This window comes from Epinephelus lanceolatus, chromosome 3, assembly GCF_041903045.1.
Source record: "Epinephelus lanceolatus isolate andai-2023 chromosome 3, ASM4190304v1, whole genome shotgun sequence".
Classification (NCBI taxonomy): Eukaryota; Metazoa; Chordata; class Actinopteri; order Perciformes; family Serranidae; genus Epinephelus; species Epinephelus lanceolatus.
Window position 1 is genome coordinate 25,579,055 of NC_135736.1, and position 20,955 is coordinate 25,600,009.

Below are 20,955 nucleotides of genomic sequence, written 5' to 3' on the forward strand. Positions count from 1 at the left end.
GTACATCCTTATTGTTATTTATTAAATATTTATTGTAACTTTTGAACTGACTATCATTTGGAAAGAAAACAGTGGCCTACTAGTGCCAGTATCACACCTGAGTTTCTGTGGCAATACCAACAAAGGTGTAGATTCTGGGGCAATGCAAGGGACATGTCCCCCTCTACATTTATAGCATGTTCATTAGTCTCCCCCAATAAAAAACATGAAAGTAGCAGACAACAAAGTATTTGACAACATTAAAGGCATATCCAGCATAAACTGATGCACTAAAAGCATAAATTGGTGCAATAAAATTTACCAGAATACAGGAAATTCAGTGTTTGATGCTCAAAATTTTCTGGCAGAAGACCTCCAAAACCCCCATTTTATATTTGTCCCTCGCCCAAAGTTGAAATGAAACCAACCTTGCAAAAGAAGATACTGTTCAAAATCCAAAAGAGGTATTTTAATCCTTGATTTAAGTACAGTACAGTAGCTACTGTGGTAGTGGCACACTGTAGAAATGCTGCATTACATTCAAAATTTTACTTACTTTGAAGTACATAAAGATTATTTGCACAATGTACTTTATGATTCAGAAGTATCATGCAGCAGTTGCAGCAGAACTGCACCTATCAGTGACATATTGCTACATGGTATTTAATTATTATAACTAGTGCATTTACATGTAAGCAGCATCTTAACAGAAATGGAGATACTATTTTATATATTGTTAGGTACCATGAAACTTCAGTTAGATGCCTAGTCCCTGTGGCCAAGCAGTTCATTTTTTTTTATAGAAGTTCTTCATATAAAAATGGGTTGTTGGCCACCTTAAATTATGTGTCCATTCTCAATTACCCTGTAAGTTATTCATATTCCTTTAGTCCATAAGGGTCCTCAGATCAAAATAGGATATTTTCATAAAAATGAGTCCAAGTTGTGAGTGTTGTTTTAACAGGATAAAGTGGTGTTGTGTCAGTATGTAATCCTCAATCAAATAAATGATTCATAATTGATATATTATCTGAAGCCTAATTTTTATACAAGTAATATTCGTACTGGTTTAAATAAACAATAAATATTTGATTGTATTTCCCGTCTTTGCTGACAGTTTTGTGTGAAAGGAATTTAAGGCCTGTCCCAAATATAGGCCTGTTGATTTCAGGGATTGAAGCAAATAATAACCTGGGCTATAAATTGACGTTTTACAATTGGTTAATTATTTTATAAGATGATCATACAGTAAGTGTTGTATGTAAAATCATAATCTGATAAGTAAGCTGTCAAATAAATGTAGTGGAGTGAAAGTATAAAGTTGCACAAAATCAAAGTGCTCAAGTAAAGTACAAGCAGCTCAAAAAGTCATTTTACAACACCGCAAAACTTTTTTTTTCTCCATTTAAAAACCAAAGCCAGAGTTCTCAAATATTGAATGTCTACATGCAGACAAATTATTAAGAACTTAAACTAAATAACTTTTTTCAAAGGGAGAAAAGATTAAGTTAAGAAGAGTGTGAAACTGAGCAGGCAAATGACGCCAGCTTTACCAGGCACTAATGGTGAAGTATGAAACAGTTATAGATAAATAAATGTATTATTATTGAAGACTAAAAGGTTTGTTTTGTTTTGTTTGCCCTTATTCAAGAGGATAGATAGACAGAGATGACACGAGGAAGACAGAGAAGCAGCTACATGCTGCAAAGGGCCGCGGTTCAGACTCAAACCCTGGCTGCTACATGAAGTGTACGCTCTACCAGGTGTTGGTGAAGATTCTCAGTCATCCATGTCATAGTAATTTTAAATGTTCTATCCTACAATATAGCACTTAATGCTCTACCAGGTGAGCCATCTGCACCTGACTTCCTGTTTCAGTACTGAAATATGACACACAGCTCGTTCCATTTCAACGTTTTACTGATTTGGCAAAGTTTTAAAAACAGGTTATGTCATTTCACAGCTTTAAATACAAGAAGCATATTTATTAATGATAATATAAAACAAGTAATGAAACATTTTCAAAGTCATTAGCCTACATGACATTCCTCAATACACTGACAAGAAAACAGCGATACCAGTTACTATTATAGCAATTTTTTTTTTTCAATATAGGAGGCGCAGGAAGAGAAAGAGACTGAAGAAACAGAAACTCAAGAGTAGGTTTGGTCACTTTCCAGAAAAAGAGAACAGATTAGTAAAGTAGTAAAGAGAGACAGAAATGAGGAGACATATTAAAATTGGCACATTCATAGTATGTCAGGGTGTGCAGTAGTTTATAGGGTTGCTACACCAAAAGGAGGAGGAGGAGGAGGGTACTGTTGAAGGATAGGAGGTTAGAGTTCTGGGGACCATGCAGTGAGTTCAGGCTGTTGTAGTGGTCACAACCACAGCAAAGATGGCTGCCGGGTGACAGTAAAGCACTGATACATCCAACTGTTTTTCACGTCAAACAGCTTCTCCCTCCATCTGTCACTGTTTTTGGCAACATGAATGACCCTTCCTCCTTCACCAGAAGAGAAGTTCCACTGTTTGCTCTTTTTCAGAAGAAATGTACATTTTCTCTCGTCGCTGTTCTGAATTCATGCGGGCTAACGCAGCCGACACATCGTCACCGATCTGAAGTCAGCTCTCAAATGTATCCTGCCGAGTCCAGCTGTGCTCTGTCCAGTAACAGTACTCGAGGCATAACAACGGGGGAAGGAGAGGGAAAGCGGGGTGTAATTTGACATTCAGGCACTCTTGAACGGCCACACTGCAACACTGTAAAAGGTCAGAGGTCAGACAGAGTGCGTTCATGCGGCGTCGGACCAGGCGTCACCACACAGAGACTCAGATGCACACAAACACACATGCTCACATGTGCAAGCAAAGGAGCACCTTTAAATGCAAGCGCACACACATACACACACACTCAGACACACACTCAGACGCACACACACACTTTTCAGGATAAAAACGAAGGAGAAACAAAGATTTCAGTCCCGAATGTTTCAGTCCTCTCCCACAGATGAGATCAGTGGTCTCTCTCTCTCTCAGAGCTGGTTCATGTTAACATTACTAATGTTAGAGTCTCTTTGCAGTTATAGTAGCTTCATATCAGTAGCATTTCAATGACACTGCAGTGGTGCTTCAAACTGGTTTGGCCAGTCGCTAGTGGCATGTCCTGCCAAGAAGGGATTAAAACACGGGTTCAATCCCCCTCCTTTGTTACAGCTCCCCCTTACAGGTAAGTGCAAAAAATCTTCATCATCATCCTCAAAAACAACAACAATCTTGTCATTTTCTTCATCTTCGTCAGTGCCTGTGCTAATGCTGCCCAAATCGAAGCATTGGCCTCATAGACAGATCCAAGATCAGTATTCAGCAGGAGAATACATTCTGCTCCGAATCAGTGGCAGGCGTCAAGAGCAGTCATAAGGGCTTGTCGATCACAGTCACACCTGCCGTTATAAACAACAAAATATTAGGAAGGTGCATCAAACACTCAAGGCACTGAGACAAACTTAAGAGTTAATACAACTGCACTGAGACAATGGGGGGGGGGGCGTGTAGGGTGACCAACAGAGGCAACTGTGCAGTACAGCACAGATCTACTGAGACCGATAGATCAGTCTTCTCTGTCAGAGCTACATTTTATTGGAACTCAGTACCAGGTGAGATAAGAAAGTGCAACAGCTTTGTTGGTTTTAAATTCAAGATGACGTCATGAAATCAACCCCATCATGTACCCATCACACATGGACTCAAACACTTGATCTCACGTTATGATATCTTATGTCTTAGTGTTGTAGTTGTACTGTATTGAGGATTGTATTGAGGTACTGAAGCAGTGGAGTCTGTGGTGGTAGTGGCAGAGAGGAGAACCATAGACAAACTGCTGGCTATTCTGGACAATGACAGCCACCCTCTGCACACTGCCATCAGCTCTCAAAGGAGCAGTTCAGTGGCAGACTGCGGTCACTGAACTGCTCCACGGACAGACTAAGAAAATCTGAAAAGAAAATGTGTTGTCTTGCTATTGTGTCATGAATATATTGTGTTTTTATATAAAAGTGTATGTTAACAGAGAAATTATTCTGTTTCCTGTCCAGGGACTACAGATAGAATTTAGCTTATAGCTAACTCTGGTGCAGCTAAGTAACTGTGCACTGTCCCTGTTAAATATATAAAATAGATAAATCTTTTTTATCTTTCATTTTTCATGCACAGTACATGATGTAAATGTTTAACATTAATGTAAAAACAATTGAAAGAGATCAAAGTAAAATGTTTTTATGTCCTCTATAGTTACTGTTGGTAGTACTGTTACAAGTAGGAGTAGTTGTATTATTTGTATTAGCAATACAGTGCAGGTATTTTTTTCTTGATATGATACTGTTTTTTAAAATAAGAAATGATAAAAACCTTTTAGTGAATGCTTTGCTTATACAGATTGCAACAGAATCTAGGACAAGAATGGTAGTAACAGTACAAGTTAGTGTGCAGACATCATTTTTATGCACCATTATCATTTTGTTCATTTTGGTTTTTAGATTTGTTTTGGCACTGCTGTATTTGTGGGTTTATGTCACACATTGGTCTTTTGTTAGGTATACGTTCTTGTTAGTTAGGTAAGGTTTTGTTTTTGTGTTAAGGGGCTTTCAAACTACCGCATAGTAACTGGCTGCCTCCAGTCATTTCAATAAGGCAGCAGGGGGGAAGTGGTTTCAAACAAGGTGGTTGGGGTATGAAGCGGTTGCAGCCCATGTTAACATGCACAGAATTTGCTCTACTGAGCTGAGTTCTACTTGTTTAACTTCTTGCTGTTGCTGCATGACTTTAGCTGATCCAAGAGCAGGCATTATCAAATCAGAAAGAAGACTCAGTGGAGGAGCTGATAATGTTGGTGTTTAAATGCCCACAAAACAATTACGGCGCAAGCAGCTGATAAGGACAACCAAAAGAATAACTGGGCCTGGAATAGTATTTCCACCAAACTTCAGATGACTAGTAATTTGTCCAAATGTGTAGAAATGAGCCCTTCTGTGTGGAGTTTGTATGCTCTCCCCGTGTCAGCATGGGTTTTCTGCGGGTGCTTCGGCTTCCTCCCACAGTCCAAAGACATGCAGGTTAATTGGTGAGTCTAAAATTGTCCGTAGGTGTGAATAAGAGTGTGAATGGTTGTCTGTCTCTATGTGTCAGCCCTGTGATAGTCTGGTGACCTGTCCAGGGTGTACCCCGCCTCTCGCCCAATGTCAGCTGGGATAGGCTCCAGCGCCCCCGTGACCCCTAACAGGATAAGCAATTACGGAAAATGAATGAAAGAATGAAAGTAGTTATCTTTGGTAATTTCAGTGATTTCAATTGTCTTGCTACAGCATACACCTACAAGCTATCTTGCACTTCTGCCAGTGTTTACTGGAGCACCTGCCTGGCATCACAGCTGCAGACCATAACGGCAGCAGCCACTTTTAAAAACACTTTGCTTTTTGGGGAAAACTGCTTGCAGGTGGGCGGTTGATAGGGCAGTTACCACGCAGAGGTGTGAAAGCAGTTTTAATGGGAAGGATCTGGGGATATAGGGTTGGGTGAGGGGGAACACTGTCCTTGTTATTTGTACTGATATGGAAACAGTGTTTCCAAAAAAACATATAAAACTCTATTACATGATTCTCCTAAAGGTTGATAAAAAATATAATTTCACACTGCAGTTTAAATACAAACTGATTAAGGTCTGCAGTGCAGGATTCTCCTGAGAAACAATGCATAGAGTCACACAGAAGTTATTCCTTTTTATCATCACATATGGCCTGTTAGAAGTGTGGGGTGGTGTGTTTTTCTGCAGAGACTCTGCCCTCTGCCTGCATTTTCTTATTTTCATCTTATTTTTCTGTAATTGGTACGTTCCTAGACACAGCGTGCACTTGAGATCCGAAGTGAGGTGTAATGCTGAACCACCTCAAATTTATTCACATCTGTTTGTCTACACACCTGCATAACTGCGTCCTGTACTCATGCAAGTCGGCAGTAGTGTCCACTTGTCCGTGTTTGGATTGTAGAACTCCACAGAGGCCAAATTGCAGCTGCCGTCGTCTCCTCCCACCACATAGAGTACGTTGTTTACAGCACACACACCTAAAAAAGACACACATAATGAAGATTAACAGACGACTAACATCCCACATCTGAAGATGTCTGATGAACACACTGTCTGTGTTACCTGCGTTGCGTCGACACATGTTCATGTCAGCTACTTGCCGCCAGGTGTTAGTGGCTGGATCGTAAACTTCACAACTCTTCCTCACCAATGGACCGTCATGACCCCCGACAGCATACAGTAAACTTTTTAACACACCTACACCTGAGGAAGACATCAGACGCAAGATGTGGTCAGCATTTCTGTCTTACCATGAATTTCTCTTTTAAGAATAACTATGTCTTGTTGTTTTGATGGATAAATCTGTGAGAACACAGGTCACACACTGACCTGCTCCACTGCGTCTCGTGCCCATCTCTGCGATGTAGCTCCACGTGTTGGTTTTAGGGTTGTAAGCTTCTACTGTACTCAGACATTGCCGGGTTGCACCATCATAACCTCCAACTGCATACAGGATCCCTGAAAAACACACACAAGAAACACGTGTGATTCATAACTCAGAAGAAGTGAAAATAATAGAAACACATTTAAATACAATGTGGTGTCCATGCTGGAAAAAAGAATGTTGTGAAAGAAAGGAAAACACTGTGGCTTCAACAACATTGATAAAATAAAATCAAGAATTCACTGCAGGATTATTTTATGGTTTATACATTTTTTCTGTTATTTTGATCTCTTCCTAAATACTAACTGTAAAACTGAACTGGAAATAGTATTCACCATTGACAACACCCACGCCTACACTGCTTCGTCGGGTGCTCATGGGTAACACATGGAACCACTCGTCTGTCTTTGCGTTGTACGCCTCGATTGTTGACAGACCTGCAAACACACAAACACACCATGAACAATCCCACATTGTATAATATCCTGTTGTTACACAAATTATAAGTCTGTAGGGCTTCAATGTTTTGATCTCTCTTCGTCTCACTGATCACACCAATGTGAAAATACATTTGAATGTCACAGCCACACAACTGTACCTGTGCTGCCGTCAAAGCCCCCCACAGCGTACAGGAGTCCGTTGAGCACAGCAGCCCCGAGCGTCGATCGGCGGTCTTGCATGCTGCTCACGCTCGTCCAGCGGTCCATCATCGGGTCGTAACAGTCAACCGTCCGCACACGCAAAGAACCGTTGAAACCGCCAACTGCATACACACACCCACCCACGTACACCACACCTAAAAGGCAACAAGATAAGACAGTGACAACTTTATCCACAGGGATAACTACCACTATCTGCTAGTCACACTGGTAATGCATCATACAACCTGTCCAGATACCAGTAGCATTTACACTTTATTGGCTGTTTGAGGGTAAAGTCCAGGTGATTTTATTGAATCAATATGTACAAGTTGATGAGGACCACCTGCATGCAACATTAGTTTGGTCATTTTATTATTTGTTCAAGCAGCAGCCTTCACTGCTGGAGCCTTATTTTTTTATCTCATTATTCTTCTTTCTTCTTCTTGTTTTTCTCCGCTATAACTTATTGTGCTGCAAAAGATTTAAGACATAAGTCATCATTACTGGCAGGTGGGTTGCAGATTCCACCCTCTACTCAGGCACATAAAACAACACTCACAGTGGTGCTGCCAGGGGCGAAAATCCCATTTCACAGTTGGGGGGGACAATAAACAGTAAAATTTTAGAGAATAATTCCAGGGGGGACAAGGAAAAAAAGTTGTAGCCTGTCTTTTATACAACATCTTTTACCGCAATTTGACGCTTTAATCTTTTCTCTATCTCTCCAACAGGCAGGCATAGGACCTTTGTTAGCACTGGCTGAGTCCACCTGCACATGTCCAGATTTAAAACAAAATGATTGAAATCACATTAACATGTACACAACGACAACAGTCAGGTGCGCCGTGCTGTCCAAGGTGCTGAGTGTGTCTGGAGCAGAGCAGGTCTCTGTCTCCCCGTGCGCAGTGTGTGAATATTTATGCTATTAAGTAAACGGAGAAAACATGTCTCTCACTGTTTAATAGCAGCAAAACAATAAGGCTTCATTCATCAAAGACTGAAACTCAATCTCTCTCCTTCTCTCCCTCTTTTTCATCTGGCTCAGGTGTGTGGAATGGATCCTTCATCTCTGGCTGGCTGCAGGAGCAAACCGTTTTGTTTGTTTTTTTCATTTTTTTACCGGCAGTGAGATAAACATTTCCTGCAATTAAACTGCGCACCTCAAAACCGTGCGTAATAATCGCGCGTAATGACCGCTCCTCGTCAGTTAAACTGCACGTCTGTCATGTGTGTCTCACTGACAGGTGGAGAGCCTACAGATATTAACTACGAGCCCCTCCGTCACTGACTGCTCTTGTCCTGTCCTCTCCCTCTTCTTTCTCTCCTGTCCTCTCTGACTATCACTAAACTCTGGCTTTTGAACAATGCAGGAGAAATGTTGCAGGCAGTTTATATTATCAGCCTGGGCCTGGGGCTTGTTGTAACAGTAAATGGGATGTGTTGTAACTTGTGTAAGTTCAACTGTATCTGCGAGTGTACATCTTACGAGTGCACCGCTTACATTGTGCTTTTAATAAATACTACTGCATTGTTCAAAAATTATTAATTGTGTCTCAAATTATTCTAGGGGGGGTACAGCTTTATTGAAGGGGTAGTCATGTCCCCCCTGTCCCCCCCGGGATTTCCGCCCCTGGGTGCTGCAACAATCAAGTTTAGGTTTTCGTAATTATCTTAAAACTGTCTCCACTCAGAGTCAAATTTCTTTCATCAGTTTAATCTCTAAATTCAATTCAATTCAATTCAATTCTACAAAGTATAATTTGGTGACAAATTTTCAAAATTTTTAACCGTTGGGCCAATTATCCCAAGCAGTCCAGGGTTCGAATCCTCAGGACTATGTGCCAACAACGTAGTAATTCATGTATGTGGTATGTTCTCCAGCACTCGTTGAGGTCACCTCAAGTCGATGATTGAAATTTGCTTGGACCCTGCTCATATCTGCTTGCAGCTATATTTAACTTAATATTTGCAAGTTGGTTCCTCAGAGGATCCAGCCCCTTATCTGTGCCGCAGTTTATATTGTTGTTGTTACTGAGGCTTTCATACCTGCTCTGCACCTCCTGGTTGGGAGCTCAGCCACCTGGTACCATCGCTGCTCCTCAAAGTCAAAACATTCAACGCTGCGGATGGCCTTGGGAGCCTGGCCTCCGACCACAACCATCACCTACACAGATCAGAACCAGCAGAGCAATTATATGAAGAATTATATATCAGCTATGTTTTTTTTGTATTAACTAAGAGTGGAGACATTTGTGTAAATACCTTAGGACAGCAGGCTGGAGTCCTCATGCGTGTGCGTGCAGTTTTCATCAGAGCCCTCTGGTCAGCAGGCAGCAGGTGGTACTTCATGGCCTCAATCAGGTAGTCTTTACACGCACTGCTATTCTTAATCAGAGACTCCTCCTCCACCCGCTAACACAAGCAAACAGTGAGAGAGAGAGAGAGAGGAGCCAATCAGCAAGATGGATTTACAAAGAGCTGCAGTATGTTGTAACGCAGCAGCTGAGACACAGAGGAAACTAAACCTCAAGGAAAATCTATATTATTAATCCAAAGTCAAGACTCGAATTGATTCTGCTGACAAATCTAATGTTTCGTAACATGTTTGTGTTTCATTTGACCTGAACTTTAACAATATGAAGAGATTAAATGTGATGTTTAGCCAAAGATAAACAATAACACAAACTAACTGATCAAAGCAGCAGTAGAACAGCAACTCTCCGTGTTCTGTGAGGTACAATGACAGTTTTTGTCAAGGGAGGCTTCAGCTCTTTGTTGGAAAGGGCTGTCTGACAGCAAGGTAAAGCCGTGAAAATATACTTTAACTGCTGATTATTTTAGGTGGCTAAAATATGTTTTGAGTTGCAGCCGTCATCAGCAGTACATTCCTTAGCTTCTAGGGCTGCCCCCTAAGAGTCGAAAAGTCAAATCATCAGTCGAAGACCCCTCTGTCCACTGAGATTCCTTCAAGTCAAGTAGTCTTTTTCAGTCAGTCAGTCAGTGTGCAGTGTACTTCTGGGGATGTTTAGGTCCTCAGATTTAGCTACAGTTAGTAAGCCCACATTAGCTCGGAGGGTTGTTTCACTGTATCACCTGACATTCTCCTAAAGTCAGTTTTCATGCCAGAAACATGGTTACTGAGTATCAGACAAACATAACCTCCGGTTGTTTATTAATGCACTACCACAAGTCCAGTTCCTGAAGGGAGGACATGTACTTTACATGACTGTAAAGTTGACAGATTATTGATGCTGCAGAAGACAGAAACAACTGTGCAAATGTGCCATGATATGATGTGCATTTGACAGAAATATTCACATGGATGTAGGTTTGCATATGGACAGTAGGGACATTTCCCTACCAATATTATGTAGGGAAAAATTGTCCCTACCTAGATTTGAGTAAACTTGTTTGCATTATCCTCACTCTGACAGTTCTGTGCACGAAAACACAGGGCAAATTGCGTCTCGTATCAGTAAGGTACAGCGCATTTTATTTTTCAGTAGGCCTGTGTTAAACCTGATCATAAGTGTTTTCAGTTTTCCACCTCCGATGAAGAGCAGTGCACAGCCGCAAACCCCAGAAGGGTTTCAGCCTTAGATCCAAGGATCTAAAGCTGCGAACTGGCTAACATGGGGTCAACATTTTTGTTATGCAGTTTGGGGCCAGACCGAGACGAGCTTTAAATGTGATCAATAAAACTTTAAAATCAATTCTAAAATGCGCACAAAGCCAATGGGCAAAGGTCTATTATATTCCACTATAGCATATTTTTATATTCTGAATCATCACCTATTGCCTTAATTTTGTGTTTGTCTTTACATAAAGACATTCCCATCATAACCTGGTGCATAATGCTTCACAAGAATGCAGGAAATGAAGCATTTAACGCTTAAGATTTCTGGAGGAGGACCCTCAGATGCTCTGCTTCATGTGTGTCCTCATCAATGTTGAAATGAAATCTACACCCTTGAATATGTCACATGTGCAACACATTCTGATAAATTCATTGTCAATGTTGCGAGTCATCAGGTCTCTGTCAAGGGTGAGAACATTAAAAATCCTGCACACAAAAACGTTTGCATGCAGTCTTAATGATTAATAGTACAACAGAGTGTAAATGTGAACAACGGTGGAAACAAAGGTCCAGTTAAGCAACCAGCTGCATTTTAAACCCCTGAAAGCTTCTTTTGAACCTGTTACCACAGCTGAGATAGTCAGATGCTGAATGTCAACAGCAACATTGAGTGTAAGAGCATAAACAAGAAAATACAGATGCAGCCACTCATACCTGCACCAGGTATTCTCTGGAGAGAAGCGGCAGGCGAACATGTTCCATCAGGTGAGCCAAGTGTTCCTGTCGGACATCTTTATCATGGTTGACCCAGGCTATCACAGCTTCAAACACCTACACAATATAGTTCACAGAGACACTTTAAGCACATCAGGTCAAATCATTCGTTCATGCTGTCCTACCTGCGTATATGAGCTAAATGAATGCAAGTATACCTTCTCCTCTGTGGGGATGGTGAGCTTGTCACTGGCGATCAGGCTGGACACTTGCTCCATGCCCAAATTGAGGAACTCTTCACTCCCGACCACCTCAGTGAAATATTGCTCTGTCAACACAAAACATCAGATGAAAAAACTATCCTGTGACTGCAGATGAACACAGCTTTTATTCTCTTTCAACATTGTCATTAATTAAACCTGTTCTCATTCTGTCTCATCCAGTGTCCCGCATCCTCCAGGACACACACAAACCCATTTTAGTAGAGCAAAAAGAAAAAAGAGCTGTCCACACACACACAAATACAAAAATAGATATCTGCGCACACAAACCTGCGTAGCTGTTGGCCTGTGTGAGGAGCTGAGAGCAGGCGTGTAGGTCAGCGAAGGCTCGTATTCCCAGACAGTTGGATGGATGAAGCTGAGAGCTCAGGAACTCACAACAAGCTTTTTTAACCTCGTTCAGCTGGAGCAGGCTGGCTGCAGGCAGCAGCGCCTGTCAAACAAACACACACACAGAATATGTGTGAATAAAGTGGTTGTTTTGGTGCTAAACAATGCAGATGATCACAGGCTCAGCTGCCTGTCACTGCTACAGTGGAGTGAAAAACTAAACTTCCCAATTCAAAACTTCTGTAATAAAATGAATACGAGAGAACTCTGAAATTCTTCATAGTAAGTTTTAATCTCTTACACTTTCCAAACAGAGTGGATTTCCCTGTATGCAAGGCAGGAGTTTAAAAATTAGCCTAAAGCTATTTAACACATGATCAAGTAAAACAAATGGATACTTGTAATCTACAGATCTTATTTGTGGCGATCTGATTATTCCCTAATCTCTGCAGCAATCTGATGTCAGCATTATCAATAGGTTCATGAAAACAGAGACCAATTTCAAGGTTAACCTAATTAATTACAACATTTCTGTGAAAACAAACACAGATTACTTGACCATGTCAGTTTTTTTCATGTTAAAAAGTAATGGACCACATCCTACATGGTGATATGCAGTTATTGGTTGTGATAAACAAATTAAATGTCACTAGAGGGAATAAAAACTTACTTACTTACTTTTGATCTTAGACTTTTATATTTGTACTCTTCTCACTTTGTATTGCAACTGCTGCACAGTAGTTTCCCTCTGAATTGTAAAGTTTTATCCTATACTTGTCATTAATGGGACATAATATCTGTTCAAACACGTTGCTGCTGCAGGACATTTAGAGCAGTTACGGATCAGTCTGAACGTGTAAATTAATGCCTTTGGTTTGGTCTATGATGGGAAAAAGGCAGTGTAATTTGACAGGGTTCAGGAAAAGCAACAATTTATTTGTCTGGATGATTCAGTTACCAGTCCAACCGCCAGAACAAAATACTGGCATTGTTCATTTCTGCAAACCACGACACTGGTGCGTTACATTCGCATGTTTCATACATATCGTATCAAGGTTTCTAAAGTGACACAGTACATAAACTGACTTTGTTTTCAGGAGGTGGAGGGGATGTTGGATGGTGTGATACCTAAGCAAGACCTTGCCAAGCTGCAGATCACTGTTCAAGTCCAACAAAAACAAAAAAAAATTTAGTTATTTTTAGCGGGTTATTGCTGTTTTTCCAGCAGTTTTTTTAGACACTAAAACTGTTCATCTTTTTTTTACTAAGACATCGCTGCAATTCCGGCAGGGTTTGTGCACCAAAACCAGGAATTTTAAAGCCAAAACATGATCTTTTACTAACCATTACCAAGTGTTTTTTTGTGTCTAAACCTAACCACATGTTCACCACAGTTTTGTTGAAACGTAAAGTTTCAACGTATCTGCTATGTAACATGCAAATGTAACATATCTGTAGTTTGCAGAAACTTAGAATGCCAATGTTTTTTTTCTGGCAATCAGGTTGCGGTTATATTAAAGGGAATACTTCACCCACAGAATGACCATTTGTATATGGATAGTCATGCTGTGTTACCTTGACTTTGTGAACTTTGTTTGTGAACTTATTCATTGATTTAGGACCACCTGTCACAACAAAGCTATATCTAAATCTTAACAAACACTCACGCAACTTGTGCAGTATAATCCATGTCTCATGTATCCAGTCGTAAGCTCAGTACTTCTCAAACATGCATTTTCACTAAAAAAACCTGACTATTGGAGTCTGGATTTGAAGAGAGCACAAATGAGTTCCACTTTCAGTTCAGTTTTAAATACTAAGGTTTTAGTGAAAGTGCATGTGTTTGGGGAGTAATGAGGATATGACTGCATAAATGAGACTTGGATTATACTGCATGAGTTGTGTGGGAGTTTGTAAACGGATGTTTTGATATTTTTGTGCTGTTGTTAAGCCTGGTCAATCAATGTGTTCGGCGCTTTGTGTGGAGGCATGCAAGAAAAACACAGTTGTCTTCATGAATTAAAGGTAACACTGCATGAGTCGTTTTGTGGGTGAAGTCTTCCCTTAAGTCACCAGTGAAGATTCAGAATTTCCAGGAAGTTCAAAGGGCTGCAGAGGAATTTGATTTGTGTCCAGCTTCGTGTCAAGTGGGGTTTAGGAGTAATCAGACAAATATGTTATTCAGTTTCATCTCTTAACATCCTAATAAAAGTAATATGCTGGTTAGTGTGTGGATGTAAACAGTTATTGATTTAAAGTAGTATTTATGTAGCCTGGTTAACAAACGGACTTACACATACTGTCATACAATACTTATTTAATTAGAAATTAAAAGTTTTTAAGTTACATCTTAACTGACTGTGTCTCCATTGACTGATGTAAAATGCAGTGTATCATGATGTAGGTGTTCAATTAATGCATTTATGTGAGTACACTGTGCATGTAGTATGTGTGTGTGTTTACCTGCACGTTATCCTCTGTGACCTGTATCTCTGCCGTGTAGATGTAGTCCACCAGCAGGCCCAGAGTCCAGCCGTCCATCTCCTTTATCCTCACTCGTTTCGCCCGGCTCTCTGCCATCTCGCCTGTTGGTACACACAGTGTTAGACATCCGTTACCACCAACAACAAAAACACTGAAACACAGGGTGTAACAAGATTCTGCCAGATGTCCAGCAGCATGGATGTAAGCGAGTCCTCACCTGTGAACATAGCGTGAAAGTATGGGCTCCCGGCAGCCAGAACCACCCTGTGAGCAGCGATCTCTACATCCTCCGCCACTATGGTCACATCACACAACAAGCTCTGGCTGTGTGGGCATTTAAGAGATTGAGAGGAAGACAGATTATAATTTTAAAGTTTAAATGGGGGTACAAAGTAGAAAACAAGGCACTGAAACGAGACGTACCTGCGCAGCTCGTTCATGACTTTGAACGCCTTCCTCATGTGCCGAGGGTTCAGAGTGACAGGACCTTGCCTCTCGACGCCATCTTCTTTGTCCAGAGTGTGTGGACAAAGTCTGGTGCAGCTGAGAGGGAAAGTAAAGACACATATCAACTGTTAGCATGGAGGATGTGTTGCAGCAAGCACATACTGTTGCTATTGGTGATTTCAGTTTACGTTCTTAAACTCTGCATGGTCACTGGTGTCCAAGGCTGACATTACCATCTTTCAGACACTGTAAGAGGCTGAGTTTTAAACAAAAGTGAAGATACTGGCACCACAAAACGAAAGGTCTAAGAAATCCCTAGGTACCAACCGTGTTGACATAGCTTGTCAGGAAGTGGGAAAAATAGCACTCCAAGGTTAGGCTACATTATGACCAGTCCCTTGACCTCTAACCTCAAGATATCTGAATGAAAACTGGTTCTCCCCTTTACAGAAAAGCCCACATTATGCAGGTCTCATGCAGTTTAGGGCAAAAAACATGCCGTTATTTTTTTACATGCAGTACAAAAGTGTTATTTTCTGCTGTTGAATTTGAATATGTCTGCTCTTTTGGATTCAGTCGGTCAGTTTTATTTATGTGTGATGACTTTTATTCATGTGTAGCCGTTTCATTGTAGTGAGACCATTTTTAAAACTTGACCTCACTGTATAAAATGACCTATAGTGACCTCTAGGATAATCCCAGCCTGCTCGGCCTGACAGGACCTTTCGAGAATGCTTGAATGGATGGCGGCTAATATACAAAAGAATTATCACATAGAGAACATTTGTTTACAGTCTTTTATAAAAGATCTTTTCACTATTTGCAGTAGTGTAATTGTCAGTCATATCTTTATTTTTCGTGTAAAATATATTTCAACCCACAGCTGACTGCAGACGCCTCAGTGATATGAATCAATCAACCAGATGATCTCTGAATAGTGCACAAGTGCAGACCAGACTTTACTGTGCATGTGTTGTACCCCAATGATATGACATGATATGACACTGTGTGCCCAGCCATCATTTGACAGCCCTGCAGAGGTCCAGGAAACACTGACCAATCAGGGCAGACTTGGCTTTTCCTGGAGGGAGACTTTAAGAGGCACTAAAACCAAGCGCCTCACACTGAGGGTGAATACAGATGCTCCAGCACAGACGGTATGTGTAAAATAAAGCAGGTAAACATGTTCCAGTCGAAACCCAAAATACAAGCATGAACCTGAAAATGAGCCTGATAGGTCCCCTTTAAGAAAAAGTAACATGAGGTCACAGGTTGACGTGGGTATGATTGATTAGTATGTGACAAATGTTGCTCTGGCATGAAACCTGCTATGAGTCAGCAGCGCTGTAGCACAGTTTGCAACTGTAACTTACTCAGTTCAGACTTAAAGGGTTGATTCACGTAAATTATGTTTACCTGTAGAAGTTTCTAGCCATGTGGATTTGGGTTTGAGATGTTGCTTTGCTTCTACGACAACACAATACTTTCTACAGCAGACACAGACCCCATTAAAGCTGTAAGCAGCATGTTATGTTGATTATTCAGAGTAGGTGTGGTATGTTTTAAATGTCATTTTTCAACACTGTGAGCACTACAACTAAAATTTCATTAACCTCCATTGTATTGAGGAGTAGAACAATAGAATATAACTAATATTAAAAAACACCTCTCAATAAAACATCCTCCTAAATGACTCTAAAGTTGAATCAACACCTCTCTCAAACAGTTTCAGCTAGAACATTATTATTACAGGACTGTTGTGTTAGACTGCACTGGCTTTAGCTAAAACTATACCATTTTGCTTCAAAGTTACCATCAAGTAACGACCCAACCTAACCAGTACTCTGCTAGTATGATACTCACCTGCCCCAGCTTTTATGTGTGTCAGTTGGTTTTGGGTGATTTGATTAAAACCGCCACTTCATTAAGAATATTTACCATGTGAGCTCAAAATAAACAAATAAATAAGATCCTATGGTGAGGTTTTGTTCTTTAGCTCCCTGACAAGCAATTAACCAAATACCAATTTACACACAGTGAAAAAGGGGCTGAATGATAAGCCAGCCTTGATCTAATAAAGTGGCCACTTAGTGTGAATCTTTAGCACATCAAACTACAAATACACAAACATACTTAACCGATATTCAGCAGCAGTCAAAGGAAGAAGTCTTCAAAACTTTTACTTTAGTATAAGTACTAATGCATTCATGTAAGAATACTCCATTGCAAGTAACAAGAAAGCCAACAGCTGGCCATTGGTCAATGTCAGGCCGTTAGTGAGCATCTATCTTGTGTTTTTCCCAATTCAACATGTTAAATCGGTGTCAGAGACAGCGGAGCATGTTGAAGATTGAAATCACTGTCATGGGCAGTTCAGCTTACCGTATGAAAAGAAAAAAGGGAAGTGAGGAAAGCAAACAAAAGTCAAGAGGGCATGAGATGAAAACAAACTTGGTATATAAGATTTTAACAAATGTTTTAGCAATTGAGCTCTTTTGCAAATATGGTTTGTAACTGTTCTGACAAATACAAACGACCACAGTCTCCTGGTATGGAGTGTTTTTTCCCATCATGCAGAATATACATGCTGGTTAGCCACTGGCTGTTGTCTTTCTGGTGTGTTCAGTGCAACTTTTTGGCTGAAACACAGGTGACGTGAAGCGATGCAACAGTTGGCCTTCACCGCCACTAGTTCTTTGCTGTCACTTTGGTGTTCCGGCCCTTAAAGGCTCACATGATAAGTCTGAGGGGTCATGATATAATTAAAAGAGCTGTAAATATCATTCAGAGCATTAATACAGCAGCAGACAACTCAGTAAAGATAGTAATGTCATCCTGAGTACAGAATGAAGTCACGCTCCTTCTGTGTGTGTTGTTATCTCCTTCTGCTTCTCTGTTCTTTGTTGTGATAGACAGTCAGGCCATGTGTGCATGTGAGTCCCTGTGTGTGTATCCCACTGGCTAGCTAACTGCTGCCTTTTGCACTGCACTCATATGGAGGTTCCTGATGATAACTGCTTCCCTACATGGTGCCAAAACAGCGTTGTCATGGCCCACCCTCCGGTTCCCCCTATGTTAACATAGCTCTGTCAGCACCGCTGCCACTGTTAGCACCGTTAGCTGCGAGCCCCCAGCTCAGCCGTGTGCAGACAATCCCAGCTCCAACTCTGAATCATAGATACGCTCTAAATTTCACACACAGCTCCTTTAATGTTAGAGGAAATTTTTTAATAAGGACAAAGCTGGGGTGTCATCCCCCTTTCATGTCACTGTCTAGCTGCTTTGTTGTAAGGCAATAAAAAACTTCAATCTTTAAAAAGATGTTGCACAGATTTCAGTTTTGGACTTCTTCCTGATCTCACTAGTATTTTATGAATGACTGTGAGTGCAGTCACAAGCCAAAAAGATTGTAAGCCACTGACGACATTACATTTAACAAGTGTATAATTTGTTTTGAACATAACATCTAAATTCGGAAACTAGAAATTTCTAGAAACAAGCTCATTTTTCTATACTGGGATCTCCCTATGCCCCTGCATACTATACAAAGCCAAACAAAGGCAAAGTTAAGGAGGAGTTGTGGGGAGGGGATGTTTGTTTGTAATTATCTGGTATATTTTCATGTGCTGTTTTGTGTTTTGCTGATGACCACTTTGGAAATAAGTGTTTTAGTGATGCTTTCAAGTGCTATAATGTGTCATGTTTTTTCATGACACTCCTTTGAGTCATTGTGCTCTTAAATTTCCTAATAAAAATCAAATCAGTGACCAGGCTAGAGCTGTGAAATAAATCTAGTGGGGTAAAAAGTAGTACCAATATTGCTTCTGAAATGTTTTGGAGAAGTGTAAAAACAGATTACTCAACTACAAGTCCACAAGACTGTAGGCTGTATGTGCTGTAGTTACTGCCCACTCTCTAATGGCCTCTCCCTTTCACAATAAAACATTTAACACTTTTACATATAACCATGCTGCTCATGGCAAAAATCACGTGGCCCTTGTTTTCTGTCAAAAACACACCCACACACACATGGCTACATAGCAGTGAACATACATCCCCAGAGCCATAAACACAAACACCTCAGGTACCCCATCAGATCACAACAGTATAACACAACCAGCCTGCTGCTGCTGCTGCTGCTGCAGCTGCGGACAGGCTCGGGATCAGTCCCCGGGTATCAGTGACCGGTCCCCCCGGTCAGTGAGCAGCCACACCGGCTGGCCGCTGTCTCTGTCAATGCGGCATCATCAGTCACTGGGAAACGTCAACACACACATACACACACACAGTAACACACACTGGTTATTCAGTGCACTTACAGCGGATGACTGTCCATGATTCCGGTGTTTTTCAGAGGCTGAAAACTTGGCCCAGCGGCATGCACCATTCCATATCCACAATGTCGTCTTTAAGGGGGCTAAATTCAAGCGGCGATCAGCTGTCCAGAGGCGGGGAGACGGGCTGACGGCAGCCCCATTAAATCAGCCTGTTTCATATAAAAACACAGCCCGACTGCGGTGACACTCTCCAACAAACACGTTGCGATTCAACCCGGCTGTTGTATCCTGCGGACTGCTTCTTACTGTCGGCACCCAGAAAACACAACACGCAGGGCAGGAGCCAGACAGCAGCGTCTAATGTGGCTTATTGTGATTTTATTTTTTCCTCTCGTCCCTCCTGGGTGTATCTGGGTGCGAGAGGCGGACGGACAACGCTACCTGTTATTTTCCAATCGCTGATTAAAAAGCACAAACAAGGACATGTCGGCAAAGACGGTCCTCTGAGCAGCCAAGGCGTCCCACAAGAAAGCACTGTCTCCCTCTAGCTGTGGAAGACTGACCCGGGTGGAGGCTCATGATATCATTTATTGAGATTTTCCAAACAAAGCAGATAGAAAGCACAATTTAATGTCTGTAAAATACATGATCACTCATTCAGAAACATCTGGAAAGTCCAGCTGTTGTACATGCTCGAAAAGGGGATCCCATATCATGCAAAATTTCCTCAGGTAACCCCTCATTATGCACCTGGTTCTTTCCTGTTTGACAAAATTAAGGACCTCCCTTATCCACAGAGTGTGTGAGGGAGGATCGGTCCATGATTTGTGATGATTTGTGCACTTTAGGACACCCTCCCAAAGTTCCTCACGGATCTCCTCGCCCATATCCGCTTTCCAAAGTGTCTTAATAGCGTTTGAATTTGAGCAAATATAGATGAGGGCTCATAATATTATAACACTCATGGTGAATAAACAAGTCAAAAATCTTCCCAACTAAATAAAAATTGTGTCTTTTTAAGTCAGATTTTTTATTATTTTGACTAACATTAAGCTTTAAGGCAGCTAAAAACACAAAGCAAAGGGAATTCATTTTTAAAAAGCCAACAAAAACAACCCAAAAACAAATAATAAAAAAGAATAAAAGATATGAATAAAGCCTAAAGATCCGTTTATTTAACTCACCTTGAACACACACTGCACAGTGATAGTGCAGATCATTAGATCATGTAGGCCTATACGCTGTCCAGTAAGGTGCAGGACTGTACTAGTACATATAATAAAACATTTACACTCACAGGAAGAGGTCTGCTGTGTAATAATCTAGATTTAGGAATTTAATGATCTAGAATTAAGATAACATAATAGTTGACTTACCATCACAATTTTGATTCAGTTAGTGACAAGTGACTCATGATTTTGATTTTGTACTTCTTCATTTTGATTTATCTCATAAACTTGATTTAGAGTTTAATAAATAACATAAATTTGATTCATAGTAACCTAAGTAAGTAAGTTTTGTGTGTGTGAATAAGAGACATAATGAAATAAAAAGAGAACTTCCTAAATGAAAAATTGAAAAACGGTTTGTGCCATTTTTGCCATAAAATAGTAACAAAACAATAAGTTCAGAGACAGGGAAAATAGACAGTTTAGATAGGCTTAGTAAGTAATTTACTGCCCCTCATGACACAAGCACTCC

At 40.8% G+C, this 20,955-nt stretch overlaps 1 protein-coding gene across 1 annotated transcript; it reads right to left on the bottom strand.

Moving 5' to 3' along the window:
• Positions 1–1,881: 1,881 nt before the first annotated feature.
• Positions 1,882–19,727, bottom strand: klhl2 (kelch-like family member 2). The gene is made up of 15 exons (XM_033623046.2): positions 19,297–19,727; positions 14,954–15,073; positions 14,748–14,854; positions 14,510–14,631; positions 11,987–12,149; positions 11,654–11,763; positions 11,436–11,552; positions 9,407–9,556; positions 9,191–9,308; positions 7,102–7,299; positions 6,839–6,940; positions 6,449–6,577; positions 6,182–6,322; positions 5,953–6,096; positions 1,882–3,422 (listed from the first exon to the last, which is right to left on the bottom strand). Exons 1-15 carry the CDS (start codon positions 19,362–19,364, stop codon positions 3,394–3,396), a joined length of 1,818 nt encoding a protein of 605 aa, XP_033478937.2. The 5' UTR covers positions 19,365–19,727; the 3' UTR covers positions 1,882–3,393.
• Positions 19,728–20,955: the final 1,228 nt, after the last annotated feature.